The sequence below is a fragment of the Hyaena hyaena genome, unplaced genomic scaffold, assembly GCF_003009895.1.
Source record: "Hyaena hyaena isolate Hyena2069 unplaced genomic scaffold, ASM300989v1 scaffold_9, whole genome shotgun sequence".
Taxonomy (NCBI): Eukaryota; Metazoa; Chordata; class Mammalia; order Carnivora; family Hyaenidae; genus Hyaena; species Hyaena hyaena.
This window is the reverse complement of record NW_024080641.1, coordinates 2035564-2060709: the sequence shown is the minus strand read 5'-3', so window position 1 is coordinate 2060709 and position 25146 is coordinate 2035564. Positions and strand designations below refer to the sequence as shown.

Genomic DNA, 25146 nt, shown 5'->3' with positions numbered 1-25146 from the left:
CAGACAGGAGTTGATGATATGGACTTTTAATTCATACGTCTCTCTCTCTCCCACCTGTGGCCGCTGAACAGGGAATGATCCCTCAAAACTCCCTGAGAAAACTAACAAAGGGGCTTGCATTCTTCTGGGTAGATAGGGGATGCGGTCAGAGTTGCCTCTAATAAAGCTAGCTACCTTCATCCCCTTCAAATAGCATCAACTCTCTCTCTTTTTTTTTTTAAGGTTTATTTTTGAGAGAGAGATAGGGCGGGCAGACACACACACACACACACACACACACACACACACACACAGAATGTGAAGCAAGCTCCAGGCTCTAAGCTGTCGGCACAGAGCCTGACCCGGGGCTCGAACTCATAAACCGTGAGATCAAGACCTGGGTGGAAGTCAGAGGCTCAACCGACTGAGCCACCCAGGTGCCTTTAGAGACTTTCAAGCCCAAAGCCAGGTTGAGTGGCTCTGTGAAATCAGAGGAAAACCAGGGTTGGCAAGGATCACCATACCTGTAGCTTTCTGCAAGCCCAAAGGAAACATCTATGACATTTATGCTGGCTGAATTCCAGAAGATCGATCCCGTTATTCCCAACAACCCAGCTCCTGAGAAGGAAACTTTCTTAATTGAGAAAGGTAATCTTAACTCAGAGCCAACTTGTAAAGTGCTTGTCTTTGGCAGTTTCTGACCAAAAAAAAAAAAAAAAAAAAAGTCCCTAGGTTTCTGGAAGGTTTGCTCCATGAGCTCCTGCATTTCAGCATCCATAGCTCTCCCCCACCGGTGGAGGAAAAGTCCCAGGTTTTAGCCCCTCTGCTCAAAATAGAGTCTTTGGGGGCGCCTGGGTGGCTCAGTTGGTTAAATGTCTGACTTTGGCTCAGGTCATGATCTCGTGGTTCGTGGGTTCGAGCCCGGCGTTGGTCTCTGTGCTGACAGCTCGGAGCCAGGAGCCTGCTTCAGATTCTGTGGCTCCCTCTCTCTTCTGTCCCTCCCCTGCTCGAGCTTTGTCTTTCTCTCTCTCAAAAAAAAAAAATCTTTTTGTAATTTCAAAAAAGAGTCTTTGTCTTTTCCCTCCCCCCTTCCCCAAGGGCTGAGAGATTGGACAGACTTCCCACCTGCTCACAGGATGGATACTGTGTGTTCCGCCAGTCTTTCTGGCAGTGGCTGAGGGGTTGAGCTTCTGACTGTACCTTCCTAAGATTCTCTGGAATTCCAGAACCTCACTCCCTCCGGAGGAGCCCTGTAGGGTTTCGTCACAAGCCTCACCCCTGGCCCTCTCTAGAACTACTCCAGAAACACAGCAGGGGAGTTGATGAGGTCTGGAAAACCCATAAGTTCTTTCAGTCCTGAGGATTGAATTTCTCTTCTAGAAAAGACCAGAGGCAACATTAGAAGGGGAGAGCTCCCTGTTGTTGGGGTACAACCCTCCAGACGTGCCCTGGACACGTGCTGGGAAGAGCAGGTGAGGCATTGCCTTCCAGAGCTGACAGGAGCCTCTCTGGACGTTGCCGGGCATCAGGAAAAGATCTCCCGCTGGTTCTAGAACGTCCAGGCAGTTACAGAAAGCTGTCCTTTTTCTCAAAGTCTAGCCGACTAGAATTACCCTAGCAGCGGGTGCCCGCCTGCTACAGGTACCACGACCTTCTCCGGAAGCTTCTAGGCCTCCGGAGACGCAGAATGCTGGCCTGAGCTATTCCAGAAAAGTTGCCCTGCTGCTCAAGGCCCGGCCGGTGACTGGAGGGAAGACAAGTCTGCGTTAATGCCCACCCACTCGGGCAAGAAGGCAGCCTCGGGCTTAAAGATCTTCAGGAAGCTGGAGTCAGGCAGGGTGAAGTTGGCCAGGTACACAGTGTCCCCACCAGTCAGGTAGGCGGCCCAGAACCCAAAGGTGCCGATGGTCATGATGGTGTGGTTGCACTGCGTCAGCAGCGCGAAGTCCCTCCCCGGCGAGCCCTCCTGCCCGTTGCCGGCAAAAATCACATCCCCCCGGGAGGTGTCCATATTTTCCCGGCACCACTCCATACCGTTGCTGGTGACCACAAAGATGGGGTCTTCGTGCCGCGCCCGGAACCAGTCCATAGCCTGCTGGAGGTAAGCGCGATCGCCTACCACCCCCTTCCAGCGGAGGGGCATCACCTGGAGGTAGTCCCCACGGCGCACGTGGACACCCACAAAGGTGCGCGGGGGGTCCCCGGTGCGGCCCAGGCGGAGCCCACTCAGCAGACCCTGGGCCTCCCGACGAAGGTGGTCGTGCAGGGTGAATTCCCTGCGGATCTGTTCCCGGAGGTGGTGGAAGAAGGTCCAGGAGCAGGGGAAGCCCGTGAGCTTCAGCAAGGGGTCCGTCAAGTGGGCATACTCCTGTGACATCCAGTCGTGTAGCTCGAGCTCCCGCCAGGGCGTGTGGCTGTCCACGTCAGGCGCCAGCACGGGCAGGGTGATGCGGAACACGGGGGCGAGGGCGGTGTGCATGGAGGGCAGGATGAAGGCCCGGCGCCCGTTGAGCTGGGCCAGGGCCAGGAGTGTGGCATACTGCCCCATCTGGTTACCGAACCGGCCGTCTGGGTGGATGGTCCAGGTTCCCGAGAGGGACGCAGGGGGCTTGAGACAGAAGGAGGAGGCGTTGGGGGACAGGTGGAAGATGGCCACAGGGGACGTCATCAGGCGGCGGTCTGGACACAGGGCCGTCAGGGCTAGGCCATTGTGGAAGAGGTCTTGGTGGCCGTGGAGGAATAAGATGGCCGAAAGGACACAGACCAGGATGAAGGTCAGGCAGAGCTGCCGTCGGCTGGGGGCCCACATGGCTGCACGGGAGGAAAGGCGAATTAGCAGGTCCTCAGAGCCGGAGGAGAAGGGAATGTCATGGAGCAGAGGCCTGAGGGAACGAGGAAACTAAGGGTTTGGACTCCTGGGTTAGGGGATCGGGGTCCTGGACCTGAGGGAGAGGAAGCGGGCACCTGGCATTTCGGGGGCTGGGAAATGTTGAACACGGCTGCTTTCCGAGATAGTAAGGGGTCTAGGACTCAGGATGGCATCTCGGCATCTTGGAACCTGGCTCTCCAGGCCTGTAAGTCCCGCTCAAGTTGGGCTCTGTTCCACCAACTTCTTTTTTTTATTTTATTTTATTTTATTTTATTTTATTTTATTTATTTTTATTTATTTCTACGGGAGAGAGAGAGACAGCATGAGCAGGGGAGGGTCAGAGAGAGAGGGAGATACAGACTCTGAAACAGGCTCCAGGCTCTGAGCTGGCAGTCAGCACAGAGCCCGATGCGGGGCTCGAACCCACGAACCGCGAGATCATGACCTAAGCGAAAGTCGGACGCTTAACCGACTAAGCCACCCAGGCGCCCCACCACCAACTTCTTTCTCAAGTGAACCTGGGGGATGGGAGGGTAGGTGTAGACTCCGCCGTGGAGGTGAGAGGAAGAGACTGGCCAGGTAGGACATGTGAGGCTGGAGGCCCCAGGCTGGAGGGGGATCTCGGTTCCTGGACGAACAGGAGTTGGGGGTGGGGTGCAGACTCCTGGGGTGCTAAGGGGCCAGAGGCTGGGAGTGCGCCTCCCGGGACCGAAGGCCGCGATTCCGGCTCCCGGGCATCCTCCGGTCCCACTCACCTGAGCTCCTGGCGGGTGGCGGATCCACAGTGGGCTTAGAGAGGCTGGAGCGTGCCGACCGCAAGTGCAGCCCACATCCGGCCGCCCCCGGAACCCCGGACTCCGGGACCCAAGGCTCGGCTGCCCTCCCCTCCATGCCGCCTCCCCCGACTGGCTCCAAGGGCTCGGGGAAGGGAGGAAGGAGATGGGCGCGGTTCGGAGACTCACAGTCTCCGCCCCTCCCGAACTGGGCAGGTAGGTCGGAGGCGGAGCCCCGCCCCCGCCCGGGCGCCCCAGGCTAAGGGGGGAGCCCCCGCCCCCTGCCCTCCCAGACCAGGGGCCGCGCGCCCGCGCCCCTCCTCCTCCGCCCCGGGCAGCGAGCGGGCTCTCCGGGGCCAGCCTGCCTGGCCTCCGGCAGCCGCATCCTTCCGCGGACATGGAGATCCCGCGCCCAGCCGCAGCGCTGGACCCAGGCGTTCGGGTCCATCGGCTTCCCCCGCCTTCTCGGGAGCCTGGGCTGCCAGTCCGCGCTGAGCACCTGGATGCTCCGCGCCCGGCCACGCCCCAGCCGCTGGGGAGGGCCCAGACGCCAGGCCCGGGCGGGGACGAAGGTCCTCCGCCCTCCGCCCGGGTCCTCCCGGCGGGGAGGCAGAACCTGTTCGCCAGGCTGTTCCAGGAGCGGACGGGAAAGCTCCTCCGGCTCTCAGGGTCCCAGATACGGGAGCCCCCGTCTCCTCACCGTGCACCTGCACATCGCACAGTCGCGGCCCCCAGCCTCTCCTTTTGAGGGACGGTACGATCCGGGGTGCGACAGCTCCTTTCTAGACGGGCGCGTCCCGGAGGCAGCCTCCCCCGAGCACGAGGAGGAGAAAGCAGGAGGGGAAGGGCCTGCCCGGGAGGCCGGGGCCTCAGGTTGGGGACCCAAGTCCTCCGCTCCGCGGTCAACCTGTAGCGGTTTCTATTGTACGCGCGGCCCCGCCCACCAAGGCTGGAGCGGTGTGACCGTGTCACCCAATGAGTCAAAGCTAAAGGCCCAGGAATTTGTCCTCAGTCTGCAGAGAGTTGACCGTGAGGTCTGCAGCCCCAAGCGCCCCCTTCGCCAGACCCAGGGCTTCCAACCCCAGCCCCCCCTCCCCCCCGCCTCTTGCTGGAGAAGTTCAGATACCACACTGAAGGGTGTCCCCTCGCTGTACCTATAATTTCCGGGAAACCGCCCACCCCCCTACATTCCCTCAGGGCCTTAGTCTCACTTCCCGCTCCAGAGCCTGGCTCTGCCCCCAAGCGAGTCAGAGACTCTCCCCCTCCCCCCTGCCCTGCCCCAGGCTATTTTGCGAACACCTTTCTGGGCCTGGGGTAGCTTCTCTGGTGAAAGAGGTCCCGGGATTGCATCAGGGAGGAGAGGGAGGCTGGGATATTTGTGCAAAGGTTGGTGGGGTTGAGGTGAGAGGCTTTCCGGCCAGGATGCCTGTGTCCCTGCAGAGGACGCTTTGGGCACGTGGCATTGACTGCTCTCCTGATGATCGAGGAAATGTCATTGTGTGTGACCTCCGTGCTCCCCCAGAAACCCACAGAAATTCAGGCAGGGTGCAGCGGTTTCGGTTTATGGGACAGAGTCTGCATCTGTGGGCCAGGGAGGCAGCTTTCCAGGCCCTCAGCCTCTTTCACCCAAGTCCCAGTTCATCAGATCCCGGCCCCCCTGATCCCTCAGACTCAGGAGTCCAAGTCCCCAGCGGGGAGGACCCCCCTGATTGCATCAGCCGGTTCAGGCTTATCTGTCCACGGTGGAATCCTGGCTCCTGCCAAATGGGTCAAATAGCACGGGTCAGGTGTGGGGAAGGTGACTAGGCGGGTCTGCCTGGCTATAAATTTTGGAGCGCCTGCATCCGTTCTAAGAGACCGCGGTATCCTGTCAGCTGGGAATCCACGTCCCCGCGGACCCAGGCGTTGAGGCTCACTAAGGAGCCATCCGGGAATCTGTCTGTCTCAGATCCTGGTTGTCTGGGAACCTAGACCATTCTGCTCTTCAAGCCCCAGACCCGGGATCTCGCCTGAGGACGTGAGCCAGTGATGGGCTGTGACGAGGCCAGGTCCCAGCGCCTGGGACCGCGGGTCCTGATGATGCTGGCTGTCCTTTTGCGGGAAGTCTGCCAGGCACACCCGATCCCTGACTCCAGCCCCCTTCTCCAATTCGGGGGCCAAGTTCGGCAGCGGTTCCTCTACACAGACGACGCCCAGGAGACAGAGGCGCACCTGGAGATCAGGGGCGATGGCACAGTGGTGGGGGCCGCCCGCCGGAGCCCTGAAGGTGAGTGCGAGATAGGACCCCGTCTGAGGGAGGAGGGAGGGGCCGGGGGCCCAGATCCCTGGGTCTGGGGGAGGAGGGGCTGGGGGCCTGGACCCTTGGATCTAAGAGAGACGGGGCCTGGGCAGAGGTCCCCTGAGTCCCTGACCACTTTCTCCTCTCAGGTCTCTTGGAGCTAAAAGCCCTGAAGCCGGGGGTAATTCAAATCTTGGGAGTCAAAACATCCAGATTTCTGTGCCAGGGCCCCGACGGGACGCTATACGGATCGGTGAGTTTCTGGGGTCCCCTGCTCGGTCCTAGGACTCCCTCCTTCCTCATGTCACCTTCACCATCCGGGCGTCCCCTTCTCGCACCTTTGGCCTGAGCCAGGCTTGGTTCTGTGCTCTCTGCACGCCCCCTCCCCGCCTCCCCTGCGTGTGGGAGCTGACCTCATCATCAAGAGGAAACTGAGGCTCAGGCCTGGACACACCAGCTCCGAGTCGGTCACGAGGCCTGTGAATGACAGAGCGGCCGAGAGGCCGAGTCTTGTGACCTGTAACCCCTGCTGGCCACATGGGCTCCTACACGCCCGCTTCATGCTGCGCAGGGTTGCTCAGAGAACCCATGACCCGTGGGTGGTAGCCAGACGCCGCTGTCTGGACTCAGAGAGACTTGACTGGCCCCTGGGCTGGAATACTAGTCTCCATGAGGTGAGGACAGTGAGGTGGGCCTTGCAGACCTGCCCCAGGGTAAAGGGGGAGACTGCTTCTGTTTCTGAGCCCTGGAGGAGGGGCTGGGGGTCTGGACCCCTGGGTCTGAGGGAGGAGGGGCCGGGGGCCAGGACTCCGGGGTCTGAGGGAGGAGGGACTGGGGGCCAGGACTCCGGGGTCTGAGGGAGGAGGGGCCGGGGGTCAGGACCCCTGGGTCTGAGGGAGGAGGGCCAGGGGCCAGGACTCCGGGGTCTGAGGGAGGAGGGCTGGGGGCTGGACCCCTGGGTCTGAGGGAGGAGGGGCTAGGGTCTGGACTCCGGGTCTGAGGGAGGAGGGGCTGGGGGTCTGGACTCCTGGGTCTGAGGGAGAAGGGGCCAGGGGCCAGGACCCCTGGGTCTGAGGGAGGAGGGCTGGGGGCTGGACCCCTGGGTCTGAGGGAGGAGGGCCGGGGGCCAGGATCCCTGGGTCTGAGGGAGGAGGGGCCGGGGGCCAGGACTCCGGGTCTGAGGGAGGAGGAGTCGGGGGCCAGGATCCCTGGGTCTGAGGGAGGAGGGGCTGGGGTCTGGACTCCTGGGTCTGAGGGAGAAGGGGCCAGGGGCCAGGGCCCCTGGGTCTGAGGGAGGAGGGCTGGGGGCTGGACCCCTGGGTCTGAGGGAGGAGGGGCCGGGGGCCAGGATCCCTGGGTCTGAGGGAGGAGGGCCGGGGGCCAGGACTCCGGGGTCCCACAGCAGGAAGGTGTAGAGGAATCCTGTATCCCTGATGTCCGCTCTTGTCCCCTCAGCTCCGCTTTGACCCCGCAGCCTGCAGCTTCCGGGAGCTGCTTCTGGAGGATGGGTACAACATCTACCACTCCGAGACCCTTGGACTCCCACTTCGCCTGCCCCCCAACAACTCCGGGAACTGGGACTCGGCCTCCCGGGGACCTGCCCGCTTCCTGCCCCTGCCAGGCCTGCTTCTGACACCCCCAGAGCCTCCAGGGATCCAGGCCCCCGAGCCCCCCGACGTGGGCTCCTCGGACCCCCTGAGCATGGTGGGGCCTTCACAGGGCCGAAGCCCCAGCTACGCATCCTGAAGCCACGGGCCGTTTATTTATTGGGTTATTTGTTATTTATCTTATTTATTTTTTAACTTTTCTTTCTTGGTTAATAAAGAGTCTGAGAGGAGGATCAGAGTGAGCCTGTGTGAGTGTTTGAGGGAGGAAATGGGATCTGCTTCCTGGTCTCCCATTGATCCCAAGACCCCCTGCCCCTGTTGACAGGAGGCCGTGGGAAGGCGCCAGCCCAGCCCTCCCCCGGGGCCTCAGTTTTCTGCTCTGTTCGGGTGCCCCCAGGGACTTGACTATCCCTGCCCTTTGATGAGAGAAGGCTTGTTAGCCTCCCAACCCCCACCCCTGCCCACCCCCAGCTTGTGCTATGGAACTGTTTTTCTGAACTACCTCAATCACAGGGGGGACATTGAAACGAAGACACTGCAGACCTATAGCCTCATGGGAGATGTAGTTTTCTGGGTCCACTTAACACTAGGGATGTAGGGGTGTAATGGTGCTAGATGGGACTCGGGTCCTGAGGGATCAGAAAGCTGGGCATCTGGACACCCGCGTCCCAGGAAAACATAAGAGGAACCTGGAACCCTGTTCCCAGGGAGGGACTGAAGGATGGGAGTCCGGTTCTCAGGAAGAGGACTTGAGGATCGGAATCCATCCATCTGGATGGATGGACTTGGAGTGTAAAGACTGTCACAGAATTCAATGCCAGTGAGCGAGTTGCCTGTTCTTCCTCCCTGCCCCACAATCTAGAGTTCCATGTTGTTCTCTGAGTGATTTCCTAACTCTCCAGATTCATGGTCAACACCTGATGGGTCCCAGGTGTCTGACTCACTACCACAGCATCTCGAGAGTCCTGGGCTTGGGTCCTTTATTTAAAAAAAAAAAAAATTAACATTTATTCACTTTTGAGAGACAGAGTGTGAATGGGGGAGGGGGAGAGAGAGAGGGAAACAGAATCCAAAGCAGGCTCCAGGTTCTGAGCTGTCAGCACAGAGCCCGGTACAGGGCCCTACACGGGGCTCGAACTCACAAACCATGAGATCGCGACCTCAGCAGAAACCAAGAGTCAAACCCTTAACGCACTGAGCCACCCAGGCGCCCCAGGACCCTTCATTTTAATTCCAAGTTCAAATGCGAGGAACATCTCAGTGGAGAGGGAAGATAAGCGTAGGTCCCAGCAGGTCCCAGGATTCCATGCCTGGAGGAAACGAAGCTCTCCGTATCCCGGGGCAAGTGTGGTTTTCCACTCTGGTGGCACTAGGCTGGCTCCGGCAGGGAAAGCGTTGTCATCGGAAGCAGAGTCCGAAATGCCACAAAACTCACCAGGAAGCGTCCTTTCGTGGCTGGGGGTACCTTCACGTGGGGTGTAAGTTCCTTGTCAGAGGAGTCCACGTGACTGGAAAGTCCCCCCACAGCGGGGGAACAGCGAGCGGTGCGGGCAACTGCCCTGACCACTTCGCCTCCCACCCCACCTGCAAGCCGGCCACCATCTTGGAGAACAAGGACCTGGCGGAACTGGGCGCGAAGAAGAGGTACTGGAATGGGGGAGGGTCATAAGATAGACACCCAGAGAGAGGAAGTGAGAGACCCAGGAGTAGGAGAAGAGGGACAAACGTGGGGCTCAGCTGGCGGGGGGGATGTCAGTGATGCCGAGCGAGGGGCGGAAGAACAGGGAAGCCAGACAGAGAGACTACGAAACTGCAAAATGCATTAAACAAGCAAGCTCCTCTCACCCCACCTCAGGATGTTAACTTCCAATCGTGTGGTCTCTCTTTTCCACTAGAAGCGGGATAGTGTCAAAAATAAAACAGAAAGGGGTGGGGAGGGGCTCCTGAGTGGCTCAGAATCCGAAGCAGGCTCCGGGCTCTGAGCTGTCAGCACAGAGCCCAATGCAGGGCTTGAACCCACGGACCATGAGATCATGACCTGAGCCAAAGTCGGACACTTAGCCGACTGAGCCACCCTGGCGCCCCTAAATTACCCTCTTTTTATAAGGACACGAGTCATATCAGGTTTAGGACTTGGTCTTGATCCAGGGCGATCTCATCTTAATTTGATTACATCGACAAATACCCTCTTTCCAAATAAGGTGACATTCACAGGTTCCAAGTGAACGTGAATCTCCAGGGGATGCTGTTGACCTTGGTGCACACCTCTGCAGTCTGGTCTTGCTCACCTGTCAGTACGTTTAGGAGGGGTGTGGGCCAGGAGGGCTCTCCTGGACTCAGAGTTCTTAAAGTTCACACTTTGTTCTTTCCATACAGTATTGAAGGATATATGGGGCGCCTGGGTGGCTCAGTCGGTTAAGCGTCCAACTTCGGCTCAGGTCATGATCTCGTGGTTGGCGAGTTTGAGCCCCACGTCGGGCTCTGTGGTGACAGCTCAGAGCCTAGAACCTGCTTCAGATTCTGTGACTCCCTCTCTCTTTGTTCTTCCCTTGGTTGCACTCTCTCTCTCAACAATAAATAAAGATTTAACAAAAAATTTTAAAAAGAATATAACATCTTAGGGACTCCTGGCTGGCTCACTCGGAGGAGCGTGCGACTCTTGATCTTGGGGTTATGGGTTTGAGCCCCACTTTGGTATAGAGATTATTTAAAAATAAAGTCTTTAGAGCTCCTGGGTGGCTCAGTGGGTGGAGCGTCTGAATTTGGCTCAGGTCATGATCACACAGCTGGTAAGTTCGGGCTGGTGAGTTCGAGCCCTCTAATCGGCCTCCCTGCCCTCAAGGCAGAGCCCACTTCGGATCCCCTCCCCCCCCACCCCTACGCTATTTGTACCCTCAGTCTCTCTCAAAAATGCATAAACACTTGGGGCGCCTGGGTGGCTTAGTCGGTTAAGCATCCGACTTTCGCTTAGGTCGTGATCTCGCGGTTCGTGGGTTCGAGCCCCGCGTCGGGCTCTGTGCTGACTGCCAGCTCGGAGCCTGGAGCCTGTTTCAGTCTGTGACTCCCTCTCTCTCTCTGACCCTCCCCTGCTCACGCTGTCTCTCTCTCTCTCTCCTAGAAATAAATAAAACATTAAAAAAATTTTTTAAATGAATAAACACTTAAAAAGTAATAAAATATTTAAATCAAGCAGTCAATCAAAATATAACCTATTAGTATATCCACTTCTCCAAAATTTCGTAGAAAGATCTACCTCTGTTTCCTCCCCTACCAGCACCCGAAGCTTCTCTCTCCTTTACTCCCAGAGTTCCTGCTAAAATCAGTGTAAGGGTTTTCCTTACACTGACTTTCACAAGAATCGAGCTTAGTCCAAGTCCTAAAAAGAAAAGATAATTATGAAACCTGCTATAGGTGTTCATAACTACTACAATGGCAATCATATGATGATATGTAAATGTACCAAATTAAGATGCTTCTGCATCTTAAATTTATACAATGGTGTATGTCAAATACGAGCAGGGGAAGGGGAGAGGGAGAGGGAGAGAGAGTGAATCCCAAGCAGCCCCTCCCTGTCAGCGATTCGGGGCTCGAACCCACGAACTAACTGTGGGATCGTGACCTGAGCCAAAACCGAGAGTCAGATGCTTAACCGACTGAGCCACCAAGGTGCCCCATAAGTTTATTTTATTTTGGAGAGAGAGCTTGCACGCGCAAGGAGGGGAGGGGCAGAGAGAGAAGGAGAGAGAATTCCAAGCAGGGGGCTCGATTCTAGGACCCTGGGATCGTGACCTGAGCCGAGATCAGAGATCAAGAGTCAGATGAGGTGCCCCCAGAGGGAAAGTTCCCGTCTCGTAAGTTTCCTTTTCTCCCTGTGCCGGTACTGGTTTGGCCCCAGTCGCTTGTACTTGAGGGGTTTGTGGGGCTCCGTGATCGGCTGGTTTTGTGCGAAACTTTGGTGAGCTTCTGTTATCATAGTTGCTCTACGTGGGTCTGTTCTTGTTGTTATTGTGGGGGTACGGGGCGAGGGGTGAGGGTGCAGGTGGAGGTTGGGAAGAGGAAGCCGCTTGTGCCGCCTAACCTGAACCCAGTCGGGAAGGAGGAAATATTTTCCTATCAGGAGACCTTCTGCAAAACAACCAGCCTTGGGTCTCTAGAAAAAGTCAAGGTTAAGAAGGACAAAGCCCCGGAGGAAATGCTCATATTAATGCAGTGTTCTGAGCAATCAGGTGACATCCCGGTGGTGAGGAAGACACTTGATGAAATTTGAATGAGTTCAGTGCATTAGACAATAGTAATTGATCCATGGGAAATTTTCTGATTTTGATGATTGCATTGTGGTTATTCAAAAGAACGCCCTTGTTCTCAGCAAATACAAATACACACCGAAGTACTTAGGGACAAAAGGTCGTGGTATCTCTAGTGTTTTCTCAAATGTTTCTGGAAATGTAAATATATAATAATACAGAGAGATAGCGACCGGATGATAAAGCACAACACGGGGGCGGGGCGGGGGGGGGGAGGTTGGGAACAGCAAGACTTGAAGAGCCTGGTAATAGATACATGGAGTTCTGTGCACAAGTCTTGAAACTTCTCCATTAAGTTCAAAATCATATCAGGTAAAAGCTACGCCTGTGAGCAAAAAATCCATGCTGCGGCCCCTGTTTTCATCTGGCGTCTTTCCAAACATCCTTCTAAATGTGTGGACGAGCTTCTAAGGAGAGGGGTGCCTGGGTGGCTCAGTGGGTTAAGCATCTGACTTGGACTCAGGTCATGATCTCACGGTTCGTGGGATCGAGCCCCGCGTTGGGCTCTGTGCTGACAGCATGGATGGAGCCTGCTTGGAATTCTCTCTCTCAAAACAAATAAATAAACTTAAAAACCAAAGAAGAAAGAAAGCTTCAAGGAGATTTTCTTATTTCTGCTTGGGGTCTGAGTGGAAGTATATGATACTCCATTGGAAATTATAGACCACCCCTCCCAATCTCATGTGGACATCCCCAGGGCTAGGAATGTCCCTGGGTCTCCAGCCAAAGTAAAGGCAATGCTTCTCTTGAGAGGTGTCACTCAACTCCGATGGCACAGAGGAAGTCTTGAGTGAGCGCCTAAACCAAAGTCACGAAATACGGGAGTGATCTAGGCACATGGCCCACCAAGTTCATTGAATAGGACTAGACCGCCTCACTCCACTCCACCCTGCAGTGACTTTTTTTTTTTTTAGATTTTATTTTTAAGTTTGTTTGTTTCTTTCTTTAAGTGATCTTTACACCCAAGGTGGGGCTCAAACTCACGACCCTGAGATCAAGAGTCACATGCTCTTCCGATGGAACCAGCCAGGCGCCCCCTTTCTATTTCAACTCTTGTCTGTTTTTACTGTAATATCTGAGAAATCATTGCCAAACCCAATGTCATGTAGCTTTCCTTGCTCTGTGTTTCTTCCCATGAGCTTTATAGTTTGGGTGGTTATGTTTAGGTCCCTGATTTAATGTGAGTTAATTTTCGCATGTGGCGTCCAACTTCATTCTTTGGCATGGGGATATCCAGTGATCCCAGCTTCATTTGTTGAAAAGGCCGTGCTGAGATTTTTTAATGTCAGGAGAGCTTTCACGGATGAACACAGATATTCACCACTATTTGGATTTTTTTTGGTAATCATTAATGGATTTTTAAGCAATCCCCTTCGCTCTAAACAATCAGTGATTACGTCCACAGCTAAAAATAGCAAGCTGTGCGTTTCACAATTTTAGATTTCCCCAAACATTCAAACACATGGAATCAATGGACTTCCACAAGTCTGGTATCTCAGATTTTCCCCTAAATGAGTTGAGTCCCTTGAAGAGAAGACAAACATTAGTGCAATCTTGATCATATGTTTTGAAAGTCAAATATACTGGATTCTTCCAAATGCCTTAAATATCTCAACGACAGACAGATCAGAGTACAGTGATGAGCAAATCAATTCATTTCTTTACACAAAAGTGTCAGTGTCATGAAGGCGCCTGGGGGGCTCAGTCGGTTAAGCCTCCCACTTCGGCTAAGGTCATGATCTCAAGGTTTGTGAGTTCAGGCCCCGCATCAGGCTCTGTGCTGACAGCTCAGAGCCTGGAGCCTGCTTCAGATTCTGTGTCTCCCTCTCTCTCTGACCCTCCCCTGCTCATGCTGTCTCTCTCTCTCTCTCAGAAATAAATGAAAAACACATTTAAAAAATAAAAAAACGGGGGCGCCTGGGTGGCTTAGTCGGTTAAGCGTCCGACTTTCGCTTGGGTCATGATCTCGCGGTTCGTGGGTTCGAGCCCCGCGTCGGGCTCTGTGCTGACTGCCAGCTCAGAGCCTGGAGCCTGCTTCAGGTTCTGTGTCTCCCTCTCTCTCTGACCCTCCCCTGCTCATGCTGTCTCTCTCTCTCTCCTAGAAATAAATAAAAAAAAAAAAAAAAAAAGAAAATAAACATTGAAAAAAATATTTTTAGGGGCGCCTGGGTGGCTCAGTCAGTTGAGTGTCTGACTTCAACTCAGGTCATGAGATCGCGGTTCGTGGGTTCGGGCCCCGCGTCGGGCTCTGTGCTTACAGCTAGCTCGGAGCCTGAAGCCTGCTTCTGATTCTGTATCTCCCTCTCTCTCTGACCCTCCCCTGCTCACACTGTCTCCCTCTCTCTCTCAAAAATAAATAAAACATTAAAAAAAATTTTTTTAATGAAAAATATTTTTAAAGTGTCAGTGTCATGGATACCAATGTGTTGCATCCGTACCTCTATTCTGATCAAGATTTTGATTTTGATTTAAACATCCTGATACTTCCTCTTCCTTGTGATTTTTCTTCCCTGTAGGTAGGCTTGGGGCTGCTGGGTGGCTCAGTCAGGTAAGCATCCGACTCATGATCTTGTCTCGGGTCATGATCTCATAGTTTGTGAGTCTGAACCCCATATCAGGCTCAGCACTAATGGTGTGGAGCTTGCTTGGGATTCGGTCTCTTCTCTCTGCCCCTCCCATGCTTGTGCTCTCTCTCTCTCTCTCTTTCAAAATAGATGAATAAACCTTGAAGAAGAAGAAGGAGGAGGAGGAGGAGGAGAAGAAGAAGACGACGACGACAGACAGGCTTCATCGATCCATAAGCTAACACTTTGAGGTTTGAAGATTCAGTCCTAGGACACGAGCCCTGCTACCTTCCAAGTTAATTCCCACCAAGCCCCAATTCCACGACAGTTAAACTCTGTCACTGTCACACAGATTAGGAAATCGATTTGGATGATCTTAACTTGTCTCCCACAGCTGTTCACTCAGAGTGGCCTCTTCACTCACCACAGCCCGAACAACGCGTCCTGAGAGTCATCCTATCATCCTAGGCTGGGAGGAGAGATGCCTTAGCTGCTATTCTGGAACCTTCTCTGTCAAGCGTATGGAGGATTTCTTCTCGCTCACGCACTCTGCCCTCCGCTAGGTCCTGGGAAGCTAGGAGCGGGTGTCTAGTTGGCGTAAAGCTCACCCTCCAATGCTGTGAACCCTGGCGGGAGGCGGGACAGGTTGCCAAGGGACTCCTTTGCCAGCCTCTCCAGCTCCAGGCTGCATCTGGCCCGCAGCCGCAGGCAGCCTTGGCTCCTACCTCCAGCCACTTGTGACGTTTCCAGCACCAGCCAGCTGCGCAGCTTTGGTGGGAAGACTTCCAGCCCCCCTCAGACGTGGCGCCGCCTCCACAGGGAGCACTTCCTGGGATGCAGAGAACCAGCCGCCTGGGCACAAGTCTGACTGCTGCCCTGCGGGGGCGACTCCTTCAACTTCCTACAGGAGCCCGAGCTGCTGCCTCTACCGCGCTGGACACCAGGTTTTCCTCTTCCCGCCTCCCCCGCACTCACATAACCAATTCCCTTTAATACATTCCCTGTATTTGAGGGGCGCCCGGGGGGCTCAGTCGGTTTGGGCTTGGTGTCTGACTCTCGATCTTGGCTCAAGTTGTAATCTCAGGGCTCTTGAGTTTGAGGTTGAGCAGACAGCCTGGAGCCTGTTTGGGATCCTCTCCCTCTCTCTCTCTCTGTCCCTCCCCTGCTCTCACTCTAAATAAATAGATAAATAAACAAACAAATTCCCTTTGATCAATTTTGAAATCACAGCGTATCTTCCTTCCTTCCTTCCTTCCTATTTATTTAATTTATTTTGGGAGTGTGAGAGAGAGAGAGCGTGAGGAGGGGCAGAGAGAGAGAGAGAGAGAGAGAGAATCCCAAGCAGGCTGCCAGCCCAGAGCCCGATGCAGGGCTCGATCTCACAAACCACGAGATCATGACCTGAGCTGAAGTCGGATGTTTAACCGACTGAGCCACCCAGATGTGCCCAAATCACAAAGTACTTTTCTGAAAAAGCTTAAGGTCTGTAATACTGGCAACTATAAGATGAACGCATCCAGGGGCACCTGGGTGGCTCAGTGGGTTAAGTGCCAGACTCTTGATATCCACTCAGGTCATGATTTCCATTCACGGTTTGTGAGATCGAGCCCCACGTAGGCCTCAGTATGTTACTCTGAGACATGAGTGGATGGAAAAATAAAGAAGAGACATGGGGGGGCACCTGGGTGGCTCAGTCGGTTGAGCATCTGATTTTGGCTCAGATCTTAATGAGATCTGAGAGGTCATGATCTCACGGTTCATGGGTTCGAGCCCCGCGCTGGGCTCTGTGCTGACAGCTCAGAGCCTGGAGCCTGCTTCAGGTTCTGTGTCTCCCTCTCTCTCTGACCCTCCCCTGCTCATGCTGTCTCTCTCTCTCTCTCAGAAATAAATGAAAAACACATTTAAAAAATAAAAAAACGGGGGCGCCTGGGTGGCTTAGTTGGTTAAGCATCCAACTTTTGCTTAGGTCATGATCTCGCGGTTCATGGGTTCAAGCCCCGCATCGGGCTCTGTGCTGACTGCCAGCTCAGAGCCTGGAGCCTGTTTCGGAGTCTATCACTCCCTCTCTCTCTGACCCTCCCCTGCTCGTGCTGTCTCTCTCCGTCTCCTAGAAATAAATAAAATAAAAAAAATAAAATAAAATAAAAAATAAAAAAAAGAAGAGACATGGAAGGTAGAATACAAAGTTCCAAGAAACTTCTAGAAGAATATATAGAGCTGAGAGGAGAGATGAGGTTGAAGAAGAAAATAGCTGAGCACTTCCAGAACTGATGAAAGACATGGATTTGGGGATGTAGGAAGCACATGTGTCACATGGGGTAAGAGGCGATGCACCCCTAGACATTATCTAGTGAACTTGAAGAACACCAAAGACAAAGAGAAGACTTAAAATAATTTTTTTAAAATGTTTATTTAGGGGCGCCTGGGTGGCTTAGTCGGTTGAGCGTCTGACTTTCGCTTGGGTCATGATCTCGCGGTTCGTGGGTTCGGGCCCCGCGTCGGGCTCTGTGCTGGCTGCCAGCTCAGAGCCTGGAGCCTGTTTCAGAGTCTGTGTCTCTCTCTCTCTGACCCTCCCCTGCTCATGCTGTCTCTCTCTCTCCCCTAGAAATGAATAGAACATTTGAAAAAAAAATTAAAAAAAATAAATAAAATAAAATGTTTATTTATTTTTGAGAGAGAGAGAGAGAGCACATGAGCAGGGGAGGGACAGAGAGAGAGGGAGACACAGAATCCGAAGCAGGATCCAGGCTCTGAGCTGTCAGCACAGAGCCCAATGCAGGGCTCAAAGTCACAAACCATGAGATCATGACAAAAAACAAAACAAAACAAACAAACAAAAAAACACAAGACAACCATTTCACCTGTAGGTGACAGTCAGACATTTATCTGAATGTCAAGATATATATTTCTCATAAATCATTATATCTCTGGGAGATTGATACAGAACCCCATGGTGGATACAGAACAATTTATATCAAGTTGTTCCCTAGAAAAGTCAATGGACTTTAAAGATTTTATTTTTAAATAATCTCCACACCCAACCCTGGGATCAAGAGTCGAACTCTGTATCGGCAGAGCCAGCCAAGCACACTAACGTCAATAGATTTTAAAGGTAGAGGAAATATTCCCTCAGCAGCCAAGCAAAATATTTAGGTTTTTCAAGAGAAAAAACTAAAATAAGAGCGGCTCAGACTTTTACACAGGAAGGGTGATTCCCAGAAAGCGGTGGAGCGATGCTTGTCGTGACCACAAGGAAATAAAGCATGGTCCTAAAATTTCATATCCCCCCAAACAATAGAATGACACCAGACAAGAGTTTTGAGCAAGCCAGAATGTTAGGAGTAGCGCTCCTGTGAGCCCTCCCTAAAGGGTTTACTAGAGCCGAATGGAGATACTTTATCAAAACAATAGAGGACTTAAGAGAATTTGCTTACAGAAATCAAAGAGACTTTTTTAAAGTTTTTAATTAATTATGTTATTTATTTATTTTCAAGTAAGCTCTACACCCAACATGGGGCTTGAACTCACGACTCTGAGATTAAGAGTCCTGTGCTCTATTGGGGCGCCCGGGTGGCTCAGTTGGTTGAGCGGTCGACTTCGGCTCAGGTCATGATCTCACAGTTCGTGGGTTCAAGCCCCATGTTGGGCTCTGTGCTGACAGCTCAGAGCCTGGAGCCTGCTTTGGATTCTGTGTGTCCTTCTCTTTCTGCCCCTCCCCCACTCATGCTGTGTTTCTCTCTGTCTCAATAATAAAAATAAACATTAAAAAAAAAACCAAAAACAGAGTCCTGTGCTCTACCAACTGAGCCAGCCGGCAGCCCCAAGATTTATTTTTTTGAAAGACTATTTATTTATTTAAGTAAGCCCTATACCCAGCATGGGCTTGAACCCACCACTCTGATTGCAATACGAGTAGTACGTGAAGCCGAATGTCACATGATCACAACTGAGCTCATGATTCTTCTCTCTCTCTCTCTCTCTGTGGGATTGTGGGTGATTGTCTCCCATGCTCAGACGTTTGGTCTCAGGCCGCGGTGTTGGGCAGAAATCAGTGATTTTTCAGAACACTGGGAGGTGGCCACAAAGGTCACCGGTGTATTTTTGGTCACTTTCAAGCACCTGTGGACAGTCCTTTGCTTTTCCAGACAAGCGTGAGCTTAGGAAGGCTTTGCTTCATTCTGTGTCAGGCTGCCTGCAGATGGAGACCCTTTCCTCTGCTGCCTGATTGCCGTCACAGTAAATAGGATGTGACAAGGGTTTATTAATACTGGACTGTAGTCAGCATCTGTGCGAAAGGTATACAAGTGCTCCCAGGCAGAAAAGTCCATTGAGCCAGTAGATAGCAGTGATTCCCTGAGTGATAGCAGAAGTTGCCCTACGCAATAACCTTCCTCTCCCATGGCTCCCTCACACCAGCCACGGAGGTTTTCAAAGGGAAGCGCAGGTTAATTTATTTTTCTTTATATTTTCTTTATTATTTTGTTTTCTACTACAGTGTTGTGATCATTTCTTTCTTTTTTTTTTTTTTAACGTTTCTTTATTTTTGAGAAGCAGAGTGCGAGTAGGGGAGAGGCAGAGACAGAGGGAGACAAGAATCTGAAGCAAGTTCCAGGCTCTGAGCACAGAGCCAATGCAGGGCTCAAACTCACGAACCTCGAAATCATGACCTAAGACGCTTAACGGACTGAGCCACTCAGGCGCCCCTACTTATTTATGTTTTTACGATTTTATTTTTTTAAGTCATCTCTACACCCCACATGGGGCTCAAACTCATGGCCCCGAGATCAAGAGTCACATGTCCACTGACGGAACCAGTCAGGTGCCCCTAACCCCTGTTTTAGAATCAGCCAGTACTCCAAGGAACTCTCAATCCTTTTAGTAGAGAATGGGAAGCCAAGATGTGGACCCCAAAGGGGCTCATTTCTTCTTTTGGGGTTTGGATATATATACATATATACATATATACACACATATATATATACATATATACATATATATATACACATATATACATATATATATATATACTCTACCATAGGTACATATTTATATACTATATATATTTACTATACATACTATATGTAGTATGTATATACTTATTTACTGTACTATACTATATATACAGACTCTGGATCTCCACTCAGGTCATGATTTAATGATTTGTGAGATCGAGCCCTGAGTCTGGCTCTGCACTGAAAGCTTGGAACCTGCTTGGGATTCTCTCTCCCTCACTCTCTGCCCCTCCCCCACTCGAGCTTTCTCTCTCAAATACACTTGATCTCAGCCAAAAGGCCGAGAAGCCATCTTTCTCTCTCTCTCAAATAAATAAACATTAAAATAAAAAAAATTAATGTTTTATTTATTTCTGAGAGAAAGAGAGAGAGAGGCAGCATGAGCAGGGGAGGGGCAGAGAGAGAGGGAGACACAGAATCTGAAGCAGGCTCCAGGCTCTGAGCTGTCAGCACAGAGCCCGACGCGGGGCTCAAACCCACAAACCGTGAGATCATGACCTGAGCCGAAGTCAGACGCTTAACGGACTGAGTCACCCAGGCGCCCCAACATTTTTGCATTTTTTGAAAAAGCTGTGCTGCTGGCTTTGAAGCTGGAGAAAGCGGCCATCAGCCAAGGAATGCTGGTGCCTCTAGAAGCTGGAAAAACAAGGAAACAGATTACCAGCGGAAGGGGCAGTAACTTGAGGTACATTCAATGAGCAAACTATAACCACGCAAAACAGCATGAAAAAAAAATCTCACAAAACGGCGTTAAATAATAAGTTTTATTTCTCGTTCTCCTCTCACACCTGGTGACCTCTTACATCCCGTCTGACCCGTTGGTCTGACCTTCCAAATGCACCAGAATCCGATCACTCTTTGCTGACCCCACGGTCACCACCCTGGTCCTGCTGCCTTTCCGTCCGTCCCCCAACCCCCACCCGCCGCACACCCGGACGGCTCAGCGCCCTTGGCTCTGAAAGGTCCCCGCGTCCATCTTCCCCTCCCTCGATCCGTTCCCCACGTGGCCGCCAGAGGGCGCCTGTTCCCGCTTACGGGCGGCTGGGTTCCTGTTCGGCCTGGAACTCTTCCTTGGCTCCGGGCTCATTCTTAGAAAAGCCCAAGTGGCCACAAGACTTCGAAGTCTCTGGCCCCTTCCTTCTCTGCCCGCCCCCCCCTTGGCTCGCTCGCTCCGTTCTGGCCACGCTTGCCTTACAGTTAGTTCCTGGAACACTTGAGGGATCCGCTAGCCTCAGGGCCATTGTGCCGGCTGTTCTCTCTGCTAGGAATGCGCTTCCCCCAGAAACCCACCAGGCTCCTCCTTCACCTGCTTCAGGCGGCTGCTCCAATTACACTTTCTACCGGGAATTGAAGGATATTAGGGATTCATTGTGCCCTGGCAGAGTGATTTATAGCAGGCAAACGTGTCCTCAGTGTTGGAAGACACAGACTGAAGGCAGAGTGGGACAGACGTCTCGAATGGATCCGAAAATGGTTCAGCAAATACAGATATATTTTTTTAATATTTATTTATTTTTGAGAGAGAGAGACAGCGTGAGCAGGGGAGGGTCAGAGAGAGAGGGAGACACAGAATCCGAAGCAGGCTCCAGGCTCCCAGCTGTCAGCACAGACCCGGACACGGGGCTCGAACCCACGAACTGTGAGATCATGACCTGAGCCGAAGTCGGACGCTTAACCGACTGAGCCACCCAGGCGCCCCAGCAAATACAGAAATATTAAACAAAAGAGGCAAATGGGGCAAAATGTGGCAAATTGCTAAACACCAGGAGTGGGTACAGAGTGCGAATTTGTGATTCCATTTTTCTGTACATTTCCCATTTTCATAATAAAAAGGTTTTTTTTTTTTAAATGTTTTATTTATTTCTAGGAGAGAGAGACAGCGTGAGCAGGGGAGGGTCAGAGAGAGAGGGAGTCACAGACTGAAACAGGCTCCAGGCTCCGAGCTGGCAGTCAGCACAGAGCCCGACGCGGGGCTCGAACCCACAAACCGCGAGATCATGACCTAAGCGAAAGTCGGAAAGTCGGACGCTTAACCGACTAAGCCACCCAGGCGCCCCTAAAAAGGTTTTTTAAATGCCACCTTCTCAGCCAGGCTTTTCCGGGCCACAATATTTAAAATTATACTTCCGGAGAGCCTGGGTGGCTCAGTCCGTTAAGCGACTGACTCTTGATTTCGGCTCAGGTCATGGTCTCAGAGTCGTGGGATGGAGTCCTGCGTGGGGCTCCGTGCTGACAGTGCAGAGCCTGCTTGAGATTCTCTCTCTTTCTATCTCTGTCCCCCTCCGCTCGCTCGCTCTCTCAAAATAAATAAATTAAGGGGCTCCTGGGTGGCTCAGTCGGTTAAGCATCCGACTTCGCCTCAGGTCATGATCTCGCAGTTCGTGGGTTCGAGCCCCACGTCGGGCTCTGTGCTGACAGCTCAGAACCTGGAGCCTGCTTCAGATTCTGTGTCTCCCTCTCTCTCTGCCCTTCCCCTGCTCACACTCTGTGTGTGGGTGTCTCTCTCTCAAAAATAAATAAACATCAAAATAAATTAACATTTAAAATAAAATAAAATTATACACCCTTCCCTGCTTCATTTTGTGCCATAAAACTTATCTTTTTTTCCACACATACAAGTTTTGGTATTTTATAATAAATAAAATATACATTTAAATGTATAAGTATAGTATTCTTTCTGATACATAAGTATCAGAATATACATAAATATACTTCATACTATATAATACCTACATATACTTCATAATATACAAGTGTGTAAATATGCTTAATAATATATAATATATAAATATATACTTTCTACTATACAAACATATGTTGCAGTAAATAAATATATAGCATATATTTATAAAAGTATTTTATATTAATATATTTATACAAAAATGTTTTTTAATGTATTTTTTAAACTTTTTTTAATGTTTATTTATTCCAGAGAGAAAGACAGTGCATGAGTGAGGGAGGGGCAGAGAGAGAGGGAGACACAGAATCGGAAGCAGGCTCCAGGCTCTGTGCTGACAGCTCAGCTTAGAGCCTGACACGGGGCTCGAACTCACAGATCAAGGATCACGACCTGAGCTGAACTTGGATGCTTAACCAACTGAGCCACCAGGCGCCCCACAAAAATGTTATATATAGGGACACCTGCCTGGCTCAGTCAGTAGAGCATGCTACCCTTGATCTCAGGGTTGTGAGTTCGAGCCCCAAGTTGGGGGTAGGGTTTACTTAATAATTTTTTTAATATTCTGTATATATATGTACATATATACACATATATATAGATACAATAGAAATTATATAATTTGTAATATCGATTTCACCCCTGTGTTGTGTTTACTCATCGCCCACCCCTACCCCAGGGAACGTGATTGGCAAGAAGGCAGCCTTGTCTTCGTAACTCTGCTGGGTCTCCCAGACCACCCCAGGGCCTAACCACAGTAGGGAATTTTGCAGCATTGATTGATTCCTCTTCCTGGGGCGCCTGGGGGGCTCAGTTGGTTAAGCTTCCGACTTCGGCTCAGGTCATGATCTCACGGTTGGTGGGTTCGAGCCCCACGTCGGGCTCTGTGCTGACAGCTCAGAGCCTGGAGCCTGCTTCGGATTCTGTGTCTCCCTCTCTCTCTGCCCCTCCCCCGCTCAGGCTCTCTCTCTCTCTCTCTCTCTCTCAGAAGTAAATAAAACATTTAAAAAAAAAATTCCTCCTCTAGTTCCAGAGCAGGCCTAAAGATCCTTCTGGAAATTAAAAAAAAAAAAAAATCCTCCTAGGCACCCGGGAAGTGTGAAGTGACCACCTGTCAAATCTCCCTGGCTGGGGGTGTGGCGACCCCTGGGGCCCCAGAGCCTCCCAAACCTGGCCTGGTCCCAGTGTGCCAGGCGCAAGGATCCTACTTAATCCTTCCAGCAAACTAATGAGCAAGGTACTATTCTCATCCCCATTTTATATATGGGGAAACTAAGTCCCAGAGAGGGTGTCCCTTTGCTAAAATTCACACCTCTAGAAAACGGAAGGGCTAGGATTTCATTTATTGTTTGAGAGAAACGTTGCGAGTTTTTATTTTTTATTTTTTTTAAATGTTTTATTTATTCCTAGGAGAGAGAGAGAGACAGCGTGAGCAGGGGAGGGTCAGAGAGGGAGTCACAGACTGAAACAGGCTCCAGGCTCTGAGCTGGCAGTCAGCACAGAGCCCGACGCGGGGCTCGAACCCACGAACCGCGAGATCATGATCTAAGCGAAAGTCGGACGCTTAACCGACTAAGCCACCCAGGCACCCCGCGAGTTGTTTTTTCTAAGGTCTATTTATTTTTGAGAGAGCGCAAGCAGGGGCTGGGCTCGAACTGGGAACCCCAAGACAATGACCTGAGCCAAAGTCAGATGCGCAACAGACTGAGCCACCCAGGCGCCCCAGGGCTTAACTAATTATATGTTAACATATTTCTTTGTTTAATCTTAATTGCTGCTGCCTAGGTGACTTTCAAACAGTGAGTTTACAGCTCTGAAGTGTCACTTTCCTCAGGAGGGCCTCCGGCTTTGTTTACCTCCTAACAATGGCTGTTCCTTCCCTTGAGATTCAAATCCAGGATCAAAATCTGGCCTGGGTTTGGCGCCCAGTTACTGGCCAGCAATTCAACTGGCTGGTAGTCAGGAATTCTCCTTGGATGTAATCAGTTCCGGCCATGGGGGGGAGGGTGGGGGACAAAAAAGCAAAGAATCTTTTGGCTGCAAGTCACAAAACAAAACAAAAAAGCCTCCTAAAATACAAAAACACCCGAATGCAGATAACAAAGGAGCTGACAAAAGTGAAAAACCGGTTTTTGTTTACTTTTGACTTTTTTTTTTAAACAAACAATCCAGAAATCAGGTTTAGAGGTTGAAGGACCCAAAGTCTTTGTGTTCTGCCTTCAGCATGTGGCCAACTCTTGGACACAAAGTGGCTGCAGCCACTCCAAGCATCACACTCCAGATGATCACAGCCAAAGGGAGGGAAGAAAAGAAGAGATTGTCCTTTAGGGTTCTTCTTCTTCTTCTTTTTTTTTAAGTTTATTTATTTATTTTTGAGTGAAAAACAGAAAGAGCAAGTGGGGGCCTGAGGCAGAGAGAGAGGGAGAGAGAGAATCTCAAGCAGGCTCCGCATTGTCAGCACGATGCGGGGCTTGAACTCATGAACCCTGAGATCCTGGCCTGAGCCGAAACCAAGACTTGGAAGTGCCACGGGGACTCTTTGGTCAAGGGAAGAAAGACCTTCCCAGAGGCCTCCGGGCAAATTTCCCCTTGCATCCTTGACCTTCTCCTGAGCAGTCATTGACAAAAGCGGATGAGCGGGTTTGGCAATGGTTACCAACAAATCAGTTTTATTCCAAAGCTGACGGTGGACAGGCCACAGGCCTTGTCTGCTCAATAGCCCCCCACGGGTCTCCCTCTAGCAGAGAGGGTCAGAGATGAAGCGACGTGGCCAAGGTCACACCCCCAGCAGATAACACCTTTGAATCCAGCTCTGCAACCAGATGGATGTCCCTGGTCCTAACGTCTGGCTCTCTCTACACTTAACACGTAACACTAATTCAAGTGCGCGTGTGAAAGAGCCAAGATTTGGAGAGGAGGCGTGACACAGGGAGGTAATGGCGTCATTGCTTAATAGACTACCGATGTTCGCCCCGCCCAAGGGAAGAGTATCTTGCCTCCCTCCACACCCACCAGGGCCCACTCTCTGCGGTACCCGCCATGGGTGCTGGGAAGCCCTCGGAAGAGAGCGAGCAGGGGCAGCT

The 25146-nt window shown here is 51.9% G+C and overlaps 2 protein-coding genes across 3 annotated transcripts; one reads left to right on the top strand and one right to left on the bottom strand.

The window, feature by feature from the left end:
- Positions 1–997: 997 nt before the first annotated feature.
- On the bottom strand, positions 998–3856 carry FUT1 (fucosyltransferase 1 (H blood group)). 2 transcript variants are annotated; one of them, XM_039249571.1, is made up of 2 exons: positions 3604–3856; positions 998–2790 (listed from the first exon to the last, which is right to left on the bottom strand). In XM_039249571.1, exons 1-2 carry the CDS (start codon positions 3737–3739, stop codon positions 1706–1708), a joined length of 1221 nt encoding a protein of 406 aa, XP_039105502.1. In that variant the 5' UTR covers positions 3740–3856; the 3' UTR covers positions 998–1705. The 2 variants fall into 2 exon arrangements, with proteins under 2 accessions (XP_039105502.1, XP_039105510.1); XM_039249579.1 differs by lacking the exon at positions 3604–3856 and adding an exon at positions 2944–3081.
- A 1633-nt stretch (positions 3857–5489) lies between these two features.
- On the top strand, positions 5490–7742 carry FGF21 (fibroblast growth factor 21). Its single transcript, XM_039249586.1, has 3 exons — positions 5490–5887; positions 6049–6152; positions 7355–7742. Exons 1-3 carry the CDS (start codon positions 5650–5652, stop codon positions 7643–7645), a joined length of 633 nt encoding a protein of 210 aa, XP_039105517.1. The 5' UTR covers positions 5490–5649; the 3' UTR covers positions 7646–7742.
- The last annotated feature ends 17404 nt before the right edge of the window (positions 7743–25146 follow it).